This window comes from Onychostoma macrolepis, chromosome 11 (genome assembly GCF_012432095.1).
Source record: "Onychostoma macrolepis isolate SWU-2019 chromosome 11, ASM1243209v1, whole genome shotgun sequence".
NCBI lineage: Eukaryota > Metazoa > Chordata > Actinopteri > Cypriniformes > Cyprinidae > Onychostoma > Onychostoma macrolepis.
The window spans coordinates 6,138,649-6,158,057 of NC_081165.1; the positions used below are offsets into that span (position 1 = coordinate 6,138,649).

The 19,409-nt window shown below is 37.2% G+C and overlaps 1 protein-coding gene and 1 long non-coding RNA gene across 4 annotated transcripts in view; one reads left to right on the plus strand and one right to left on the minus strand.

Moving 5' to 3' along the window:
• The window catches only part of poc1a (POC1 centriolar protein A), a 76,030-nt gene that overhangs the window by 31,967 nt on the left and 24,654 nt on the right, over positions 1–19,409 (plus strand). Inside the window, exons 8-9 of the mRNA XM_058790907.1 lie at positions 1,592–1,660; positions 1,741–1,857. Of these exons, the coding sequence (XP_058646890.1) occupies positions 1,592–1,660; positions 1,741–1,857 (186 nt within the window). The remainder of the gene's footprint in view (positions 1–1,591; positions 1,661–1,740; positions 1,858–19,409) is intronic.
• Positions 1,781–17,467, minus strand: LOC131549090 (uncharacterized). Of its 3 annotated transcripts, XR_009273333.1 has the most exons (4): positions 16,889–17,467; positions 9,244–9,620; positions 2,019–2,110; positions 1,781–1,912 (listed from the first exon to the last, which is right to left on the minus strand). It is a non-coding gene; the product is annotated as an uncharacterized LOC131549090 (long non-coding RNA). The 3 variants fall into 3 exon arrangements; XR_009273332.1 differs by having other exon boundaries at positions 1,864–2,110; XR_009273334.1 differs by lacking the exons at positions 1,781–1,912; positions 2,019–2,110 and adding an exon at positions 3,675–4,874.

Here is a 19,409-nt window from a genome sequence, read left to right on the forward strand (position 1 = left end):
GTCCAAATGAAGTTCTTAGCAATGCATATTACTAATCAAAAATTAAGTTTTGATATGTTTACGGTAGGAAATTCACAAAATATCTGCATGGAACATGATCTTTACTTAATATCCTAATGATTTCTGGCATAAAAGAAAAATGTATAATTTTGACCCATACAATGTATTTTTGGTCATTGGTAGTAATATACCTGTGCTGCTTATGACTGCTTTTGTGCTCCAGGGTCACATTTAAATTTTGATGTAATTGGCTTTGTTTTCAATTGTGAATTAATTTTTGATTTCCTTTTACCTGTTATTTATTCTACTGATGCTGTAAAGCATATTGGTCAGCTGTTGCTGTTTTATTGGTGCTATATAAATAAACTAAACTTGAAACTTAAAATTTGTCTTTTATAATGAAAATGATATATTTAAATGTTTTTCCCCATAAAAATAATTTCTGTTTGTCTTAATTTGGCCTGAATGTTACTGAATGCTAATTAGCCCGGCCTCCACTCAATCCCAGCAGCTCAGACCTGCTCCACTTCCACACAATGGCAGGCGGCTATATTTGATAAACTGTTATCAGTGAGTGAATATATAACAAATTCTGAAAGGATTGTTAAGCTTAGAAATTGTGCAAAGAGCGCTCCCTTTATAATCACTAAAAACTGCCTCTCATCTTAGTTCCTTTATAATCAGTGAAGCTCTACACTGCACACCGAATCTCTTATTTTCATCCTGTATACACACTGTGTGTTACAGTGAGAGGATTCACAAGCTTGCATAACTCAGTGCTGGTGAGTGGATTCTGACTTAAACGCCTCTAATTGGCCACCGTGTTCATGAATAAGCAGATCTGTCTATAATTGGCGACATTGCTCAATGCTGCAAAAGCACATTGTGAATAGAAACCTTTGACCAGTGGTGATAATGATATATAAAGCCCTGTCCTGCAGACTGACGGGAAATGTTAGACGTTTGTGACGGTTGGAAAGGGAAGTGCATTCAAACTGCAGTGAGAATGTAGTTTCAATGAGAAAATTCTCAGCAGTGCTGTGGACTGATGAATTTGCACATGGTTTGTCTGTTTGATGTTTGTAATATGCGTAAACAATGTTAAAAACGTAAAGTATTAATGTGAATGTGTGTGTACTGGTATAGCGTTTACATGCATGCACTGTGCCAGTTGTGTGGGTGGAGTGTGTGTGTGTGTGTGTGTGTCAAAGCGTGTTTTTTGGCTTTGCCAGAGCCGTGTCTGCTTTGTGTTCTCTGCCTAAATTTAACCTGCTCTCTTCAACCAAAGTCAATATGGCATCATGACGCTGTAATTTTCCTCCTACAGACTGGCCAAGGCTTTTTCTGCTCCTTTTCTGATGGCACTGATAGTTGTGTGTGTAGAGGGAAGCGACTGGCGTCTTGGTGCTTATTTTCTTTTAACCAAATTATTACAGTGCAACACAAAGTAGTTTTCAAAGGCCATGACTGGCTTTATTCTGTGGGATGTAGGAGATGTTTAGAAGAATGTCCAAGCTGCAGTTTTCCATGTGTTGGCAGGCATCTCTGTTATTCCTGCAGAACTGAACGCTGCTGTTGTGCTTGTTTGTAGGGTCCGGCCAGCTGCGTGTCCTTCTCGAGGACCGGAGAATTCTTCGCCTCCGGAGGTGCAGATGAACAGGTGAGCTCATGTGTTGTCTGCTCAGACGTGAGTGTTGGGCTGTGCTGTGTGCGGCGTGTTGATGACGTGACCTGCTGCAGGTGATGCTGTGGAAGACTAACTTTGACAGCGTGGATTACAGTGAGGTGCTGGAGCAGAAAGGCGCTCGAGATGAGAAGGCTTCGGTTCACAGCAGCTATAGAGGGCCGTCAGCACAGGTAAGATGATCACATGATCACCTCACCGCAGGTGTTTGCTTCACTTAAAAAGCCACTGTGAGTGCAGAGTCCTCAGCTTCACTCGACTATCACATAACTCATGCCAAATTAAAGCTTTAAAAAAAAAAAAATCACATTTTTTCAAGTGAAGACACACATACCTTGTGACACACCTAGAGTGTTTCCTGCACCTCTGCTGAATCTGCAGCACCGCTGCTATATATAGTTTAGCTGAGTTGAGAACTTGTGAATTCTGTATGCGAGAGAGACTTGAAATCAACAGTAAACCACTTTCTAACACTTCAACATGCAACACAACTTGCGGTCTAATTCGAGTAAGTGAATCAGTCAGAAGTGGACACAGGAGTCATTGATATGAATCAGACAGCTCACTTCCCCTCTGAATCGCCTCGGGTGACTCACGTGAACTATTACTGTATCATGGGAGCTTTTGGAAAGCAGAATTCAAGTCTTAATTTGTATTTGTATGTGTATTATATCCACAAACTGTTCATCAGACTTATTTTTATGGCAATGTGTGTGGATCATGAGAGTCATGATTGTGTGAAGAGCACTCATTATTCATCACATATGTATGAGAAAGATTCACTGATAATGAGTGTGTGGGAACTAAAAACTAAATTATAGGTGAATTACGTTAGAAGGAAGTTATGCCCTAAACTAATAATTCAATATAAAAATATATCACTCTTTGTGAAGTACATGCGTCTGACAGGCTGTAATGCTGTTCTGTTGTTTGTTTTGGACAGTGGCACTGGTAGATACGGACCTTATTAGAGCTCTATGAAGTCACTTTTATTATGATTATTATTATTTTTTATTTAAACAATGATAGTTAAAATTCAGACATTCTGTGTTGTATCTTGATTTTTATGGATTCTGTGTTTAATCATTTAATACACATTTTTTATCAAAAACAGTGGCAATCCAGTGAATACATACAACTTCTACAATGTAATTAATTTTTATAAAAATGTAATCAAATTAAATTTGAAGAATTCCTTTCCTTTTTTTTTTTTTTTTTTAAGTTACAACAGATGCTTACTGTTCAAATTAAAACATGGAAGAAGAAATGTGTGATTTTCTTTAAAAATAATTTTTAATAAACTTATATTATTATTATTATTATTACTCTAAGAAGTACATTCTCCTGTACAATAGTTATAGATTTTCACAATTTGTTCAAGTGAATAATTGTTAAATTAAATTTTTTTTGTGGATTGTAGTAAAGATCTTTGAGTTTTGTGTGCATCTACTAATAGTTTTCTCAAAGTAAATGTTGAAATGCTGCTGAAGAGGCTCTCAGAGCAGCTCTGGAGATGAAGTTTACGTGTGCGTTCATGTCCTCATATAGTGAGATGCAGACGGGTGTCAGTATGTGTCACATGCACAACATCCAGACTGTGTCATTCCGTGTCAACTCAACCAGTGGTCCCCTGCTCAAATGTTTGATTTTGACAATATTTATTCTGAAGAAATATAAACGTATAGTGAGGAAAGCCAAAATATTAAATGTCATGGATGTATATTTACTGAGTAATCCGCTATTTTGTAAAGGGGGGTCAAAATGACAATTTTCACCTGAGATTCAGAGCCAAATTACAGGAGGAGAAAATGACTTCAGAAAGATTGCAGCATCATTGTTATTTTACAGAGAGATTGGAAATCTGTTGACTTCAGCAGTCTATGTTACAATATATTCCAGTGGTGATCATTTAAAAATGGCTAAAAGCACCAAAATTTGCATGCCTGTAACTCAAGAATTATTAAAGATATCTTAATGCCCTTTTAGATTTTGGGTCTGAAACTTTCTTTTTGGCATCTTCATTTTTAAGGCTATCTATGGTTCGATTCCTGCAAAATTGGAATCTTAGTATGGGTCCAGGAGTAAACTGTTAAATTGTACACATTTTCAATGATCAAAACCCAAATGTTTGTCACTTTGCATACAGATGGTCCTACTTTGCTTTTAAAGGGATCATGAACTGAGAACCAAAATTCCTTTGATCTTTTGACATATAAGAGGACAGTGTACTTTAAAAAACATCCTGCTTTCAGAACTCAAGTTTCAGAATTTAAAACTTTGTCATTTGTCTAAAAACAGCTTATATTGAAGGCAGCCCACCAAAACCACAGCTTTTGGAATGATGAACTCTATGATGTAATAGTGTGGCTAAACACCGCCCCCACAGAAGATGATCAACGCCTGCTTCTACATCACTGCCTGTTTAGCCCCGCCCAACGATTCTATGTCACTGCCTGTTTAGCCCCTCCTATCAATTCTACATCACTGTCTGTTTAGCCCCGCCCACCGATTCTACGTCACTGCCTGTTTAGCCCCGCCCACCGATTCTACGTCACTGCCTGTTTAGCCCCGCCTATCGATTCTACATCACTGTCTGTTTAGCCCCGCCTATGGATTCTACATCACTGGCTGTTTTAGGCTAAAAGTAAAGATGCCAAAAGGAAAGTTTGTTAAGAACTAAAATCTAAAAGGGCATTAAGATGTCCTTAATACTTCTTGGGTTACAGAGAAAAGTGCTTTTTCCTGTTATTGAATAGTCACCATGGGCATATAATGCAACAAAGATTGCCAAAGTCGACAGATTTGACTATAGACCAGGGGTGGCAAACTCCGGTTCTGGAGAGCCGCAGCCCTGCAGAGTTCAGCTCCAACCCTAATTAAAACTCACCTGCCTGTAGCTTCTTAGTAACCGTTCAGATCTTGATTGGCTTGTTCAGGTGTGATTAGGGTTGAAGCAAAACTCTGCAGGGCTGCGGCTCTCCAGGGCTGCATCCGAAAACCGAAAAATGCTGCCTTCGGAGGACACATTCCAAGGTAGGAAGGCATCAAGGCACGTCCGAATCCAAAGTTAGCTTCACTTCCTGTCTCATGAGATACCTTCATCTGATCGATTTTTGAAGGCAGCATAGATGTATCCTTCGCTGCCTTTGATATCCCACAATCCTGTGCGTTCCATTCCGTGACAGTTGAGCTGAAAAATAAAGATGTCGTCTGAAAGTTGCATTTGGTGGTTAGTTTGTGTGTAAATGTATATTTCTGATTAACTTTTTGTACTTTTGATTGTTATTTCTAGCGAGAAATTAGTATTACAGTAATTAAATATTAATTTAGTTATCACCAAAAGTCGTTCTATTTTGTTGTAGATCATTAAACCGTTTCGCTGCCTCAGAAGCCTGTCAGAAATCAGTTTCGTGAGGTGCATTCGTGCAAAAACGCTGCCTGCAAAGTCATTGCCTTTGTAAGGCATCGAGGCAGCAAGTCAGCTGCCTAAGTTTTCGGATGCAGCCCAGGACTGACGTTCGCCACCCCTGCTATAGACCTACCAGTCTCTGTGTAAAAATAACAATGATGCTGCACTCTTTCTGAAATCATTTTATCCTCCTGTAATCTGGCTCTGAATCTCAGTTGAAAATTGTCATTTTAACCCCCCTCTACAAAATAGTGGATTACTCAGTAAATATATATCTATGACATTGCATATTTTGGCTTTCCTCACTGTACATGTTTATCTTTCTTAAGAAAAATATCAACAAAATAAAAAAATTGAGCTGGGGAAGTTTATGAAATTTGGTTGATTTGACACGAAATGACCCAGCAGTCTTTGTGTACTTTAAACACAGAAACTCATCCACGTCGCCATTTGATATTTGGGATATTTCACCCAAAAGGGATAATTCTGTCATTTTCACTCACCCTCATGTAGTTCCAATCCCGTAAGACCTTCCTTCATGTTCAGAACACAAATTAAGATATTTTTGATGAAATCTGAGAGCTTTCTGACCCTGCATAGACAGCAATGTAACTGCAATGTTCCCATGCAGGTCCAGAAACATACATCTTTAAAACAGTCCATGTGACATCAGAGGTTCAACCGTAATTTTATGAAGCTACGAGAATACTTTTTGTGTGCAAAGAAAACAAAAATAAGGACTTTAATACGGATGATGCACGCATACGATGATTTATTCAACAATTTCTTCTCTGCCCTGTCAGTCTGCCACCTTCATGAGAGTACCACGACGCATTCCTCTGCTTTTAAACAAGATGCAGCACACCGACAGCTCCGTATGCATGCATCATCCGTATTAAAGTCCTTATTTTTGTTTTCTGTGTGCACAAAAAGTATTCTCGTAGCTTCATAACATTACAGTTGAACCACTGATATCACATGGACTATTTTAACGATGTTACTAAGTTTAAACTTACTTTAGTCATACTATGTTTCTGTGCCTTGACCGTGGTAGGACCCTTGCTGTCTGTGGAGGGTCAGAAAGCTCATAGATTTCATTAAACATATCTTAATTTGTGTTCTGAAGATGAAGGTCTTACGGATTTGGAATGACATGAGGGTGAGTGATTAATGACAGAGTTTTCATTTTTGGGTGAACTATCCCTTTGTACAGACCTACTTTTTATTTATTCATCTAAATTGTGCCAAATTCCATAACATTCTGCATTATACAGTAAATTCTGTTTTTATGATTCTGTGATTCAATCTGAGTGTTTCACATTGTGGAAATCACAGGGCCCTGCCTTTACACGAGGAGCGTACCAGAAGATATCACATGCTGCTAAAATAATCAGCACAAGCTTCTGTTGTCTTGCCTGAATGTTTTAAAAGATGGAGAGACAATGGGATAGATCAGCTGTAACAGCAGGGTTTCTGAGTGTTTTCCGGGCAGATCCTTGTGGGTTTGGTGGATGTGGCTTGAGAGTGGCTGGTTGGGGATTCTGAGGCATGTGGGATTCCCGGCGTCAGTAAATCACGAGGCCTGCATCGCTCTCGAGTCTCAACTATATCAGATCATGCTGCTGTTTGCTCTGCCTCATCACACCAGTGTCAGCTCCTTTCACAAACCCACTGAAAACCCTTTCCAACCACATCAGAATGAGGAGAACCGGCTGACCGTGAGCGTCTCGTCAAACAAACGAGAGTGCAGTCTGCTCTTTTGAGTGAGCCACATAAATTACACTAAGAAAACTGGTCAAATAACTTGATTGAAATCATAATAATATTAACGGGAGTCTGAAAGTCGGCTTTTCTATAAACACAAGATATATAAGATATTTGTTAGAGGTGTATCATACCAGCTAGCTGTTAACCAGTTCATTGATTCAGAAAGTCTAACTTTATTAAGTAAGAATTAAATACAGTAGTTTCTTTAAAACAGTCCAACAAAGGAATGCATTTTCATTTATTTATTTATTTATTTATTTGCGAAACTTAAATTTCATGCTGAATAAATAATAATAATAAAAAAGCAATTTATTTTAAAATTGTTCTTCAATGTGGGAAGTTTTTTTAAGAAGTGATGATAATAGTAAACGAATCTAAAGCAAATATTCTATTTTTTTTCAGTTGGGTTTATTTTAAGGGATCATGGGTATTACAAGGTGACTTTTCAGGACATTACCCCGTCATACCCTTGTCATTATACACATCTATGTCCTGATTTGTCACAAAAATGCGCACTCACACACACACACACACACACACACACACACACACAGACAGACCGACCGACCCACAGACACATGAAATAAGAATATATTTTTTAACTGTGAAATGAAATTCTGTGTTGGGCAGCTACATTGAACCGGTAGCGAGCTATTAGCTGCCTGTAATTCAATTAGTGAAACTACAGCTTCACCTGTTTCAGAAGCAGTTAGCTAGTCTACAGCCTACTAACAACTAGCAGCTGAAGCAGTTCATTAAGGGAACACTATAAACGTGCAGATTACAGCATTGATCTTGTACAAAACCTGATGATCTCAATCAAGATGACCGCATCAAATGTGCCTGAACACATAAAACTGTAATAAACACCCTAATATCTGAATCATAATGAAATATTTCTCTCATTACTCACGTAAACACTGTGCAGGGAACACTTCGGAATGATGATGACTCAAATTTATATTAGCCTTTTGAACCGCTTGGACTAAAAATGAATCTGTCTTCCTCTATGCTACTGCACAATACAATGAGACAGAAATTGATGCTGTTCTTCTACGCCACGCTACTTCATTTGACTTCAGAAATCTAGATCTGATTAAGTTAATGTTTTAAATATACATTTTTGAATATAGAAATATTAAATGATTTAAATAACTGAAATTATACTTTAAAAATGAAACTAAAACTGCCAGTAGGTGGCAGCAAGTCACTTGATATTATCACTGAATTATTTATTCAATTAATTTGTTCAAACAGCTGATTCATTCAGGAAGCTTCTTGTTTATTGAACTGTTGTATTAAATTAGTAGGGCCTATCACATTTATTAAAAGCTGCCACTCTCCTTAGTTCATCACGATCTCACAAAGTTCCATTATTATCAACAAAGCTCTCTAATACTACATTTAATCATGCTTTTATCCAAAGCGACTTACAGATGAGGACAATAGAAGCAATCAAAATCAACAAAAGAGCAATGATATGCAAGTGCTATTATTATCTCAGTTAGCTTAACACAGAACACGTAGCAAGGATTTTTTTAAATTATATAATAAATAAAAAGAAAACAGATAGAATAGAAAAAGAATAGGGCAAGCTAGTCTCAGAGGCCTTTTTTGATTTGTTAATTGTATAATAAATGAAAAGAAAACGTATAGATAGAATACAAAAAGATTAGCAAAGCTAGTGGTAGGTTTTTTTTTTGAATGAATGGATTTAGGTAAAGGGCTGCAGAGCCAGTGGTGGTTTTGTAGGCAAACATCAATGCCTTGAATTGTATGCGAGCAGCTATTGGTAGCCAGTGCACATTGATAAACAAGAGGTGTGACGTGCATTCTTTTCGGCTCATTAAAAATTAATCTTGCTGGCGCGTATCATACTGCACAGTGAATCTCTTTATTTACACCGTCTACACTTTTTGTTATAATAAGAGGATTGATGCGCTGGCAGAACTCGGCCCTGAACAAAACGGCGGTTTTTGAGCAGTGAATGAATTCTGCGAATGCGACTGAAATGGTTGCACTGTAGAGCCCTGTAATTGCACATTTAATGTCTCTTTCATATCACTGAATCCCTGCATTAGACAATGGAGAGGTGAATTACTGACGCCGTGTATCTGCATCGCCTCAGCCGCTCTGGACGAGAGGAGAAGGTAGACTGACCTTCACGGGGTCTCGTGTTTAGATAATGGTTTCCAGACCTCCATTTATTGACTATTTTTACCAGCTCCTTTGAACATGCTGTTGGACGAGGCTGGGGAATGGAAGAGCACACCATTACGGCGGTTAAATATTAAACGCTGTCATTAGGTGTAGGTGTTGTGGACGCGCCGGCGGCTCGTGTAGAGTTTCATCTCTGTGTTTTTAGGGCTGCAGTGTTACTTACATCAGCGAGGGCACCGAACCGCTGCCGTCTCTGGACCCCATGCCCACCTGAGCTCACTTTCATGCAGATCAATGGCATTGAGCTTTTAAGTGAGGCTGTAAAAGGAAACCGTTCCTGTGGTTTGTGCATCTCTGTAACAGCAGACCGACTGGAATCAGAATGCACCTTATTTACTTCATAAATACACACCCCTGGCCTTACAGGAGAAACTCAGGCAAAAATGATAAAAAAAATAAAATAAAAAAAAAGGCTGAAAATGTGCTCCCCTTCAGGCCGTGCGAGATCAGGTTTGTAGAAATGTGTCTCTGCATCAGTGTCTCAGCAATGGATGCTCTGCAGTGAATGGGTGCCGTCAGAATGAGAGTCCACTCCAGAACCTGATGAAGAAACAAACTCATTTTGGCTGAACTTCCATAAAACTATTAACTTGCTCTGTCTCTGAAAGGACTTTCCTTTTCTTCTGAGCATCACTTGTGTCATGAAGTAAAAAGGAAGTCTTTTTATTAGATGAATGAAAAGAAATAGATGTCACTCTTGAGCGTGTCATAAGTAATCATCGGTCACGCGTGTCGCCGGCCGTGTCTCTTACACACACACGTGCTCTGCTGAGAGCTTTTAGGTTCATGCTAATGAGTGTGGCTTTGCACAGGTCCATTTAGAGGCGGATGAGAGATTTCTGTGATGCTCTGTACAGCCATTACTGTGTGTGCTGTAAATGTCAAACTCAAATACATGGTAATTCACAGAAGTACTTTCTGCAGGCTTCTTAATGGCCTCTGATAGACTCATTACACTTGACAGAGGTAATTAGAGGAACCTGGGCACACGTCTTTACGAATGTTCTGTCCCTTTTTCCTGGAAATGTTAAATGCCGCTAATATTGGGCCGTAGTCTGACTCTTCAGTGAGCACGGCGAGTTCATTAGATTCTGGATTAGTGATGTGTATGTAGATCACTGTCTGCACATTGAGTTCTCGCTTCACACACTTTATTAATTGTCAGATTGGGTCCTGTCTGAAGATTATACAGCACACGGAGATCACGGGTTTGTTCATTACACTGGAAGAGAGACCACACCGATAGCACTAGCAGTGTGCAAGATTTTATTATTTTGTGACTAGAGTCTGTCATTGATTAATGATTTTATTTATTACCATTCAAATGGCTTTAAAAGTTCTTTTCCTTTTTTTGTGGCTTTTATTAGCTTTTTTCTCGGTGCGTGGTATTATCACAATGTTGAAATAAGTTGCAAAAAAGTTGTCAATACAGTGTAATAGGTTTAATAACTTTTTTCTTAAAACAAAAAGAACTGAACATTTAAATGCAATAAAGCAATACACAAAAAATGTAAAAAAGTAAACAGATGTTTCAAATAGCTAAAAGTGCAAAAGATTATAAAGAACAATAGATAAAACCTTTACAATTGACCCTTCACAAAGACCCGCCCTCCTTAGTTACTGTTGCTATCCCCGACAAACAGTGCCGCTCTCACACTGCACTCATGTTCTCACGCAGTGAAAAATACATCACAGAGCAAAGAGACAACTGACAACACACCGACAGACAAGACAGAGCGGGCTACTTCTGATACGAAACAAGGTCTCAGGACTCTCAGCTTTCAAATTTGGTTATCTTTAAAGAAATTCAAACAATAAACACAGTTTTGTGGCTCTTTAATGTGTCGTGACAGGTCACTGTACAAGTGAACCGATCGTCTTTTCATATGTACTTAAAGCATGAAATAAACATTAATAAACATCAGAACATATTTTATTTCACCATTTTTCAAGTGTAAGTCCACCGAATCTACTCTTCTGTCTGATTTGTGGTTAAGGCTAGAAGGGATACAGCTGCAGCTGCTGGGCATTCGCACATCAATATAGTGTCTTTTAGTTAATGCACGAATATTAGGAATGAGCAATAGCTACATTTGTTACATAAGTTATTGTTCTTTGTTAAGAATACAACTGTTCATGTTCGCTCGGGTCTATTAAATACAGTTACAACTTTTAACAATGTACTGTTAAATGTTGAAATGGTTGAAAAACTCCCACAACTTTAAGGGCATAACATTTTTTATTTTTTATTGAAAGATAAATATAACAAGGCTAGAGCATGATAATGAGGGATATTTTACATTAATGAAAACAACTTGAGGTGGTAAAACACTGGAGATAAATGTATGGATTTGCATATGTACTGAGTACTTCAAATTTCTTTAGAGAGAAGCATTATTTTTTCCCCGAAATAGTGTAATGTGAGCATTAGTGAGTGCAATTATGTAATGTCTGTTTCATTCATACTGGAATCCAGAGGGCGCCCTCACGCCGAAACTCATATATGCCTCACAGATGTAATAGAAAGTTCCAGGAAATCCCTAATATAGACAAAGGCAAAAATAACAACAACAACAAATGGACAAAGGCATGTAGCTATTGCTGTAGCTCAATAGAAAGGAGACAGAAATGCTGTAATGGACTGAAACGAAGACAATAAACCGCTGCAGCAGTATAAGAATAAAGTCCATTTATAATGCAATGGTAATTGACACAGCCTTTATTACAGTATAGGAAGAACGGGAGGCCGTACAGTCTGTGTGTGTGTGTAAATGTGTTTGTTATGAAGCTGTGCATGAATAAACCCTGAAGGGATGAACACATAATCACAGCATAAAGAAACTCCATCCAGCACAGCCTGAATTATGACGCTGATTTGCAGATATTATACATGGCTTTACTCATTCATGCAAGTTTCATGCTTATAATGCGGCAAATTCCCTCACACATTCATTCAGCTGTTATATCGAACATTTACTGAACTCTTCATATTGTTTTATCGAGGGAAATTATATCGTGATAATTATTGTTATTGATTTATCGCCCAGCCCCAGGATGCAATGAATGAAGCATCTGTATTGACGGTAAATTTGTTGAAATTATTTTATTTTATTTTTTAATTTACAATAAAGCTAGCTAAGTTCAAAATATGACAGTGTTGTACACGTACTAATTCATAAAGCTTTGTATGACCTCATTCATATGTTTGTCACGCCCCAGTGAGTGTTAGGTCTAGGGCTGGACGTTCATGCTCACTTTTTCCTAAACAACATATGTTTTCATATGAATCACATCGTACAAATTCATACGAAATGGCCACCTCATAAAATGCTGATGTGTTTTTCATGAGGGTTGGTCTCACATAACGGAGCAGTTCTTGAGAAAGTGATTTCAGGCCTTTTTAGGCGACGCAGCGACACGCATTAAAAGGTATCTTTTCCATGTTAATCAGAGTTTTTGTCCTAACTAGCTGTGACGGCGACACGCGAAATTTATATTTTAGAAACAGTTTATATTTCCGTGACGTCGCGTCTGGATCAACAACATACAAACTATATGACAGTAGATGATCTCAGGTGATTGTGCTTTATTTAAAGTGAAGTGTCTAATGTGAGTTTGACTAATATCACGTGGCATTTATAGCCATAATGAAACCAACAACAGACAGTTAACCTCTGATCTTGAAAATAAATTAAAGCAAAGATGTACGTTAAAACTGTGAACTCACTGCGAACCAACGAGTGTATTCTGTGCACCAACTGAAACTTGTCATGGCGCTTGTATACTGCTGCACTCTCGATGGTCTCATTGCTTCTATTGTTCTCATATTGTACGTCGCTTTGGATAAAAGCGTCTGTTAAATGATTAAATCTTTAGTAAAAGATCTTTAATAAAGTTATTTAACCTGTTAGGAGGACCTTTTTTTTCCCACTTAGAAATTATATATTGTGATTTAAAAAAAAAAAAAAATTAAATAAAATAAAATAAAAAACATTTTCAAGACAAAAGCTTCAACGACTATTGTGAAAATTTGATACCTTCACGTACCTAATGTACATAAAGTTTAATAGAACTATAAATAATTGCATAATTAGCCTATTAAATACAGTCTGAAGCAAAATGATTTAAAAACCTTGTGTACTTTCTGCGTTCTGATAAATTAAATAATTGTGCTTGTAAATGTCTCCTTATATCCCCTTATTAAGCTAAAACACATATCGTTTGAAAATTTGCATTGCACCCCTAAAATTTTTTTTAATGCACTCCTAAATTTTTCAGTTTAGGAGCACATGTGCTCCTTGGGAAGAAGGTAAGCGTCAAGCCCTGAAGTAAATGATTATATATAATATGGATTAAGTAATCAGATTCCAAAAATTAAGTACTTGTAATTAGATTAAATTACATTTTAAAATACTCATAATCAGACTACAGTTACTTTTTTTATTCCATAAATACATAAAGTATTCATAATTGATTGATTCTCCCTAATTCCTCTTTTTCATCTTTTAAATGTTCCTTTCTAAAATAGCCTACAGCTTATATTCATTCAGAAAGTCTTCATTAGTCATTAAGTGGATACACAGCATTGGACCATTTGCATTTACAAAAATCATTTCAGGTTTAAGAAGTGTTTCAACAATTGCATCATCTACTGATGAACACTTTCATTTTTATTTGAATTAGGTTATTTAACCATGTCTTTGCAAGTTCTTTGTCTTTCAAACAAATTTAAATGCACAGATCCGTGTTATTTCTTATTTACTTGTAATGCAGGTATTCCCAAACGTTTTTGTCATCTGAACCTCTTTCACCAAATATATTTACTTGAAGTATCCCTAAGATTTCAAAATAATTGTTTTAATAATTAAGTATCAGATTTGCATGTTCACTGTTCTCTGGCATTGGTTTAATGGTCACATGACGTGTAATATTTTGTAATATGTTGATTGTTGTTATTGTGAAATGATTTATTTTAATCTTACATTTTTATGATTTAATTAATTATCCGCTTTTCATTAAACTCATAAGCCCCCTGCAGTTTCTTCACAAACCCAAAGTTTTTGGGAAACCTTGATGTCATGTAATGTTTAATGCACTTCATATTGTTATTTACAACAAGTGGAATTTCTCTTTGTATTTTTATATCAATATGGTGCAAGATTATCCTATTTAAATTAATGTGAGAAACGAGTTAGGTCAAAAGTAATCTAAAAGCAGTCTGATTATATTATAAAATGTGTAATGTAATGGATTACGTTACTGACTACAATTTTTGTCGTGTAATTTGGAATCCGTAATAGGCTACAATTTGTAAGTAATCTACCCAGCTCTGTTGTCGTGTGTGTGTGAGGGGTCACAGGGCCGCTGCTGAAGCATGCTGGGATCACAGTGAGTGCGTGATCTCTTTGTTCCACATCTGTGCGTCTCTCTCGTGTGCTCAGACATGCTCACTCACACACTGAAACACACTCACTGTTGTCACTCCAGTCTGCACAATGGAACGACCCTGCACAGTTAGCTATTAGGAAATTTACAGTGTAAATCGTGTGTCTTTTCTTTTGTTTGTTTTTTGTAGTGCATAATATAGGGCTGGGCGATATGGCTAAAAAATTATCACAATCAAATTTTTCATATCAGTCGATATTGATAATTATTTGTGTATATATATACATTTAGTATAAATGCACAAATGCGATAGCTGAATCACAAAACAAAACTGTAAATATATTCCATAACTCTTAATACATTAATACATGTATACATTGATATTTTTAAAAATGATATGACTATCCCTCAGTGTTTCTCCAGCGCTCTCATCTGGCTTTAAACCAGTTTAACTCATTTGTGTTCTTCGCTGTTGATACCATTTTATCGAGGAAAATTATATCGTGATAATTATCACTAATTTTATCGCCCAGCCCTAGCATAATGTAATTATCCTGAAAGCAGCTTTGTTTTCTTCCTCATCTCCTTAAAATATTACTTGAAAAGTGCCCGATCATGTTCTTCTGTGAGATTCACTCTCAGATAGTTACAGTATTGACTGAATATTGCAGGATGTTCTGTGACTGTAGCATCCGCACTCAAATACGCCCACTAAACGTGTGCTGAGCAGAGTTTTCCCAGCACTGTATTGAGCTCTATACTGTGGAGGAAGCAGCAGATCAGTACTGTGTCGTTGTGGGTTTTGCTTCTTTTGCTGTTGTAAGCTGTAAGGACCTTTGAAATAAGTGAAACCATTTGGCAAAGAGATCTGGCACAGCATCACCTGAATAATCTCTGAAGCGTGATGAAAGGCTGCTTCACTAAACCACACATGAAGAAATCCTACCTGCTGACTGTTTCATCGTTCTGACATTGAAATAGGCCACTCACGTGATTCAGGCTGATCCGAGGAGATTTTATTTTGTGTCCTGCTTTGTGTTCAAGGCTAACATTTATGCTTTTCCATAAACGCCATCTAATAAATTAATTTGCCCTTTCATTCAGCCCGTCTGCTGTTTTTGTTCAGACTAAATATATTCATACATACATACTAGGGGTGCACCGATACCGAAATATAAAACAAACAAAAATTGTAGGGCCATTCACTATAAACTTTGTTTATTTTAAATGTCAAGCATACACAACTTATTTAAAGTGAAAGTGAAACTAGCAGCCTGTGCGCTAGGCTATAGCTCTATGCATCTCCCTTATTCTGCACCAATACAGATGAGTGACTTTGGAATATAAGTCGCAGCAACTTTCAGATGATAAAAAACACTGATCTATATATATTTCTATTATAGATCAGTGTAAAAAAACGCGACTTAAGTTTCAGAAAATATATTCATCACTGTTACAAGATTTATAGGCTATAGGATAACGAGTGTTTGCTTACAGTATTACAGGAAAACATCTTGTGATTACAGTAGTGAGCAGCTCTAATTAAATTAAAAATGAAATACCATAGAGCAAAAAAATTAACAGTGTAGCAAAAGCTTGTAAAATACATTTTAATGGGTATAATTAAGTGAGAATATAACTGAAGGACATATCTGTTTGCTAAATCAACTAAGCCATCTAGCATACATATTATTTTGGTTTCTGTACCCAGTATTTGTTTTTTTTAAATTCCATATGCAATGACAATACTGGTATCGGTACTCTGTATCGGCAAGTACTAAAATTAAAATGATCCGTATCGGCCAGTTCTGGAAAAAGTGGTATCGGTACATCCCTAATACATAAGTATATAACCCTAACATACATAAACCTCACATTTCAACCTAATTAATGATTATCATTTTATACTACGGGGCTGTTGAATGCTTGAATCTGATTGGTTGGTGAACATTCTGGAATTATTTTGGCTGAAGTAGCTCCGGGCAGCTCTCGACCTCATTACATATAAGCAGAATAATTGACTCCAGTCTGTTGAATTATTAGAAAATAATGCCATGGCCAATTCACCACCTTGAGTGTGCATTATATTCTAATAATTCAACGGCCCGTCATCAATTATTCCCCACAAAAAAACGTGTTTTTGTCAAAATGTGTATTACATTTTATATAAACCTTAAAGTCATTTAAATAATCATTTAAGTCATTTTAGTTTTAGGAAAGTGCTGTTTCAAAACAATGTTGCTAGCAATCTAAATTTCTCCAAAACGAAGAAGAAAACCACCTTCACCTGTTTAGCCAGTCTGGATAAATGCCTGGTTCTCCAACATTTGGTCATAATCATCTGGTTTACTTTGCTAGATAATCACTAGAAAGAGCACAAACACAAAAGTCTGTTTAAATGGAAGTGAATGAGACTGGCTTACTGTGAATGCTGAAGGTTTACCGCTGTGACGGCACGGCCTGCACATGCTTTCACTTGTTTGCAGGTGGTTAGTGAATTACATGAGGAAATACCATTGTTTAGTGAATTTGCCCCATTTACATTCACCAAACAAGTCCCAACACATGCAGAAAACTGGGCTGATCTCCACACAACCAAAGCACACACTCCTCCCGCCTCACGTGATTGTTTCTTAGCTGTTTTGGCTGATTTAAATCGGTCTTTCAGTAATAAACGTCTTGTTTCACTTTTCCGCAGTTTTTGCCACAAAGTCTGCGCAGCAAATGTAAAACTTTGGCCTTTTGTTGAGCTCTCGTGACGTGATGTTTGCAATGAAGTTCAACTCTTGAGCAATCAATATTTGCCTCTGTCAGGTTACTGAGAAAAACTGAAATCCCATAATTCCTGGTGGCGGTTGCTTGGCTGTACTTCACAGAATTGCCTTTGACAGGTCGGAGGCCTAATGGCTGATCTTTCAGCTTCCATGAAGAGCTCTTCTGAGAAACAAAGGCAGAGTGATAAAGAGCAGCAGCGTGTGAGACCTGTGCTCCTCTCTCTCGCTCGGTCTCTCTCCTCCCACCTCACATGAACCTGAGCTCCAAGCTCATCGTGCACGGTGACAAATGGAGATGCTCTCAGAGGGAAAGAATCTTCTGCCATTTTTCCTTTATGAATTTACAAAGTCCTCTCTGGCTCAAATGTCCTCATTTATGAGCAGCAGAAAAGCCTAGAAAATTAGAGCATTTGCAAGGGAGCTGTTTTCTTTTAGCGCTCCTCAAAGCACACGTTAATCTCATTAAACCGGACCAATTTGCAAGATTCAGATGATACCACAGCTCTGCTTAAAAACCCGGATAGATCTTCTACCGCAGGGTCCTAAATGAAGTGCAAATGGAGTCTAAACAGCGATGCTTTAATGAACAGCCCCTGCGTCACACGCTCAGTAGAAGTGACACTAGAGCTACAATACATAATTAATACACAATACAAACATAATGCAGAGTCAAGTCAGAATATCTGAGTGTAATTCAGCTGCTGTTGGAGCATCTTGATGTTCACTATTAAAAAATTGATCTTCCACTTTTGTTGCTAATGAATGCTTTTATGAATGCTTTTATTCATCAAGGATGCATTAAATTGATCAAAAGTGACAGTAAAGACATTTATAGTGTTTCAAAAAAAAAATTAAATGTATCATAGTTTTCACAAAAATATTGTGCAGCACGACTGTTTTCAACATTGATAATAATCAGAAATGTTTGTTGAGCAGCAAATCAGCATATTAGAATGATTTCTGAAGATCATGTGACACTGAAGACTGCAGTAATGATGCTGAAAATACAGCTGCGCATCACAGAAATAAAGTACAGTTTAACACATATTCACATAGAAAACAGCTGCTTTAAATTGAAATATGAATTTTTTTTTTACTGTATTTACTGTATTTTTGATCAAATTAATGCAGTCTTGTTGGGCAGAAGAGAATTATTAGAAAAAAAAAAAACATGTTTAAAGTCTTACTATCCCCACTAATATGAATTTGACAATAGTGTAATTGCCTTATTAAAATCATAATTATTGCTATCACGTATTTAATTCATTTTTGTTTGCGTAATAAAACTCCCCACGTTTATCAGTAAATGATGGAAACGACTCTCTTAACAGGTGATTAATTTATAATTCAAAGTCACTTTCATTCTTTTTAGTGAAGCATCGACAGTAAAATTCTGCCCGAAACCAAAAAAGGCCGTAATTATGTTGATATTATGGCTGATAACCAATAAAGGCTGAGAAACTGTATACTATTGATATAACTTGTATACACTCTGAAAATAAAACCCAACAGTTTTAAAGGTTTCAAGTGAATTTATACACCATAACATTATAACTATTAAAGCATCTTCATTTTAAATGTCATTTTGAAGATCTGCTGCTTGCATTGAACAGTTATATTAAATTAGTAGTGTTTTTAAAGATTGACTATGATAGCAAAAGCATTGTAAATGTAAACTCCTTTATGACCCAACATAATACTTAAACAAAGGCCTGTTATTTAGTTATCTTTAAAAAAGATACTGAATGTGTTAAATGCAAAAGCGATGAATCACTGAATTGCTTCACTCGACTGAACACTCTTTCTCATCCAGCACCAGTGATCGTCATTACAAGCTTTATATTAGGCCTTTGGCAGCTGTTAATTACATGTGCATTCCCTGTTTTACAGCAGCATGAGGAAGCGTGCGTGTGTGTGTGTGTGTGTGTGTGTGTGTGTGTGTGTGTGTGTGTGTGTGTGTGTGTGTGGCGGCTCCTGATGAATGACTGTGTTCGGAGGAAGCGTCTATCGATGGATCCGTCAGGCCAGTGCTGTTCAGAGTTTCACTGGGGCCTCAGGAAATTTTCCACTGTTGGTTTTTCCAGTCCAGGTGATTCATGGTGAGGGTGTTAAAGGGTGCGTGTGTGTGTGTGTGTGTGTGTGTGTGTTTGAGCAGCTGTTTTACTGCTGA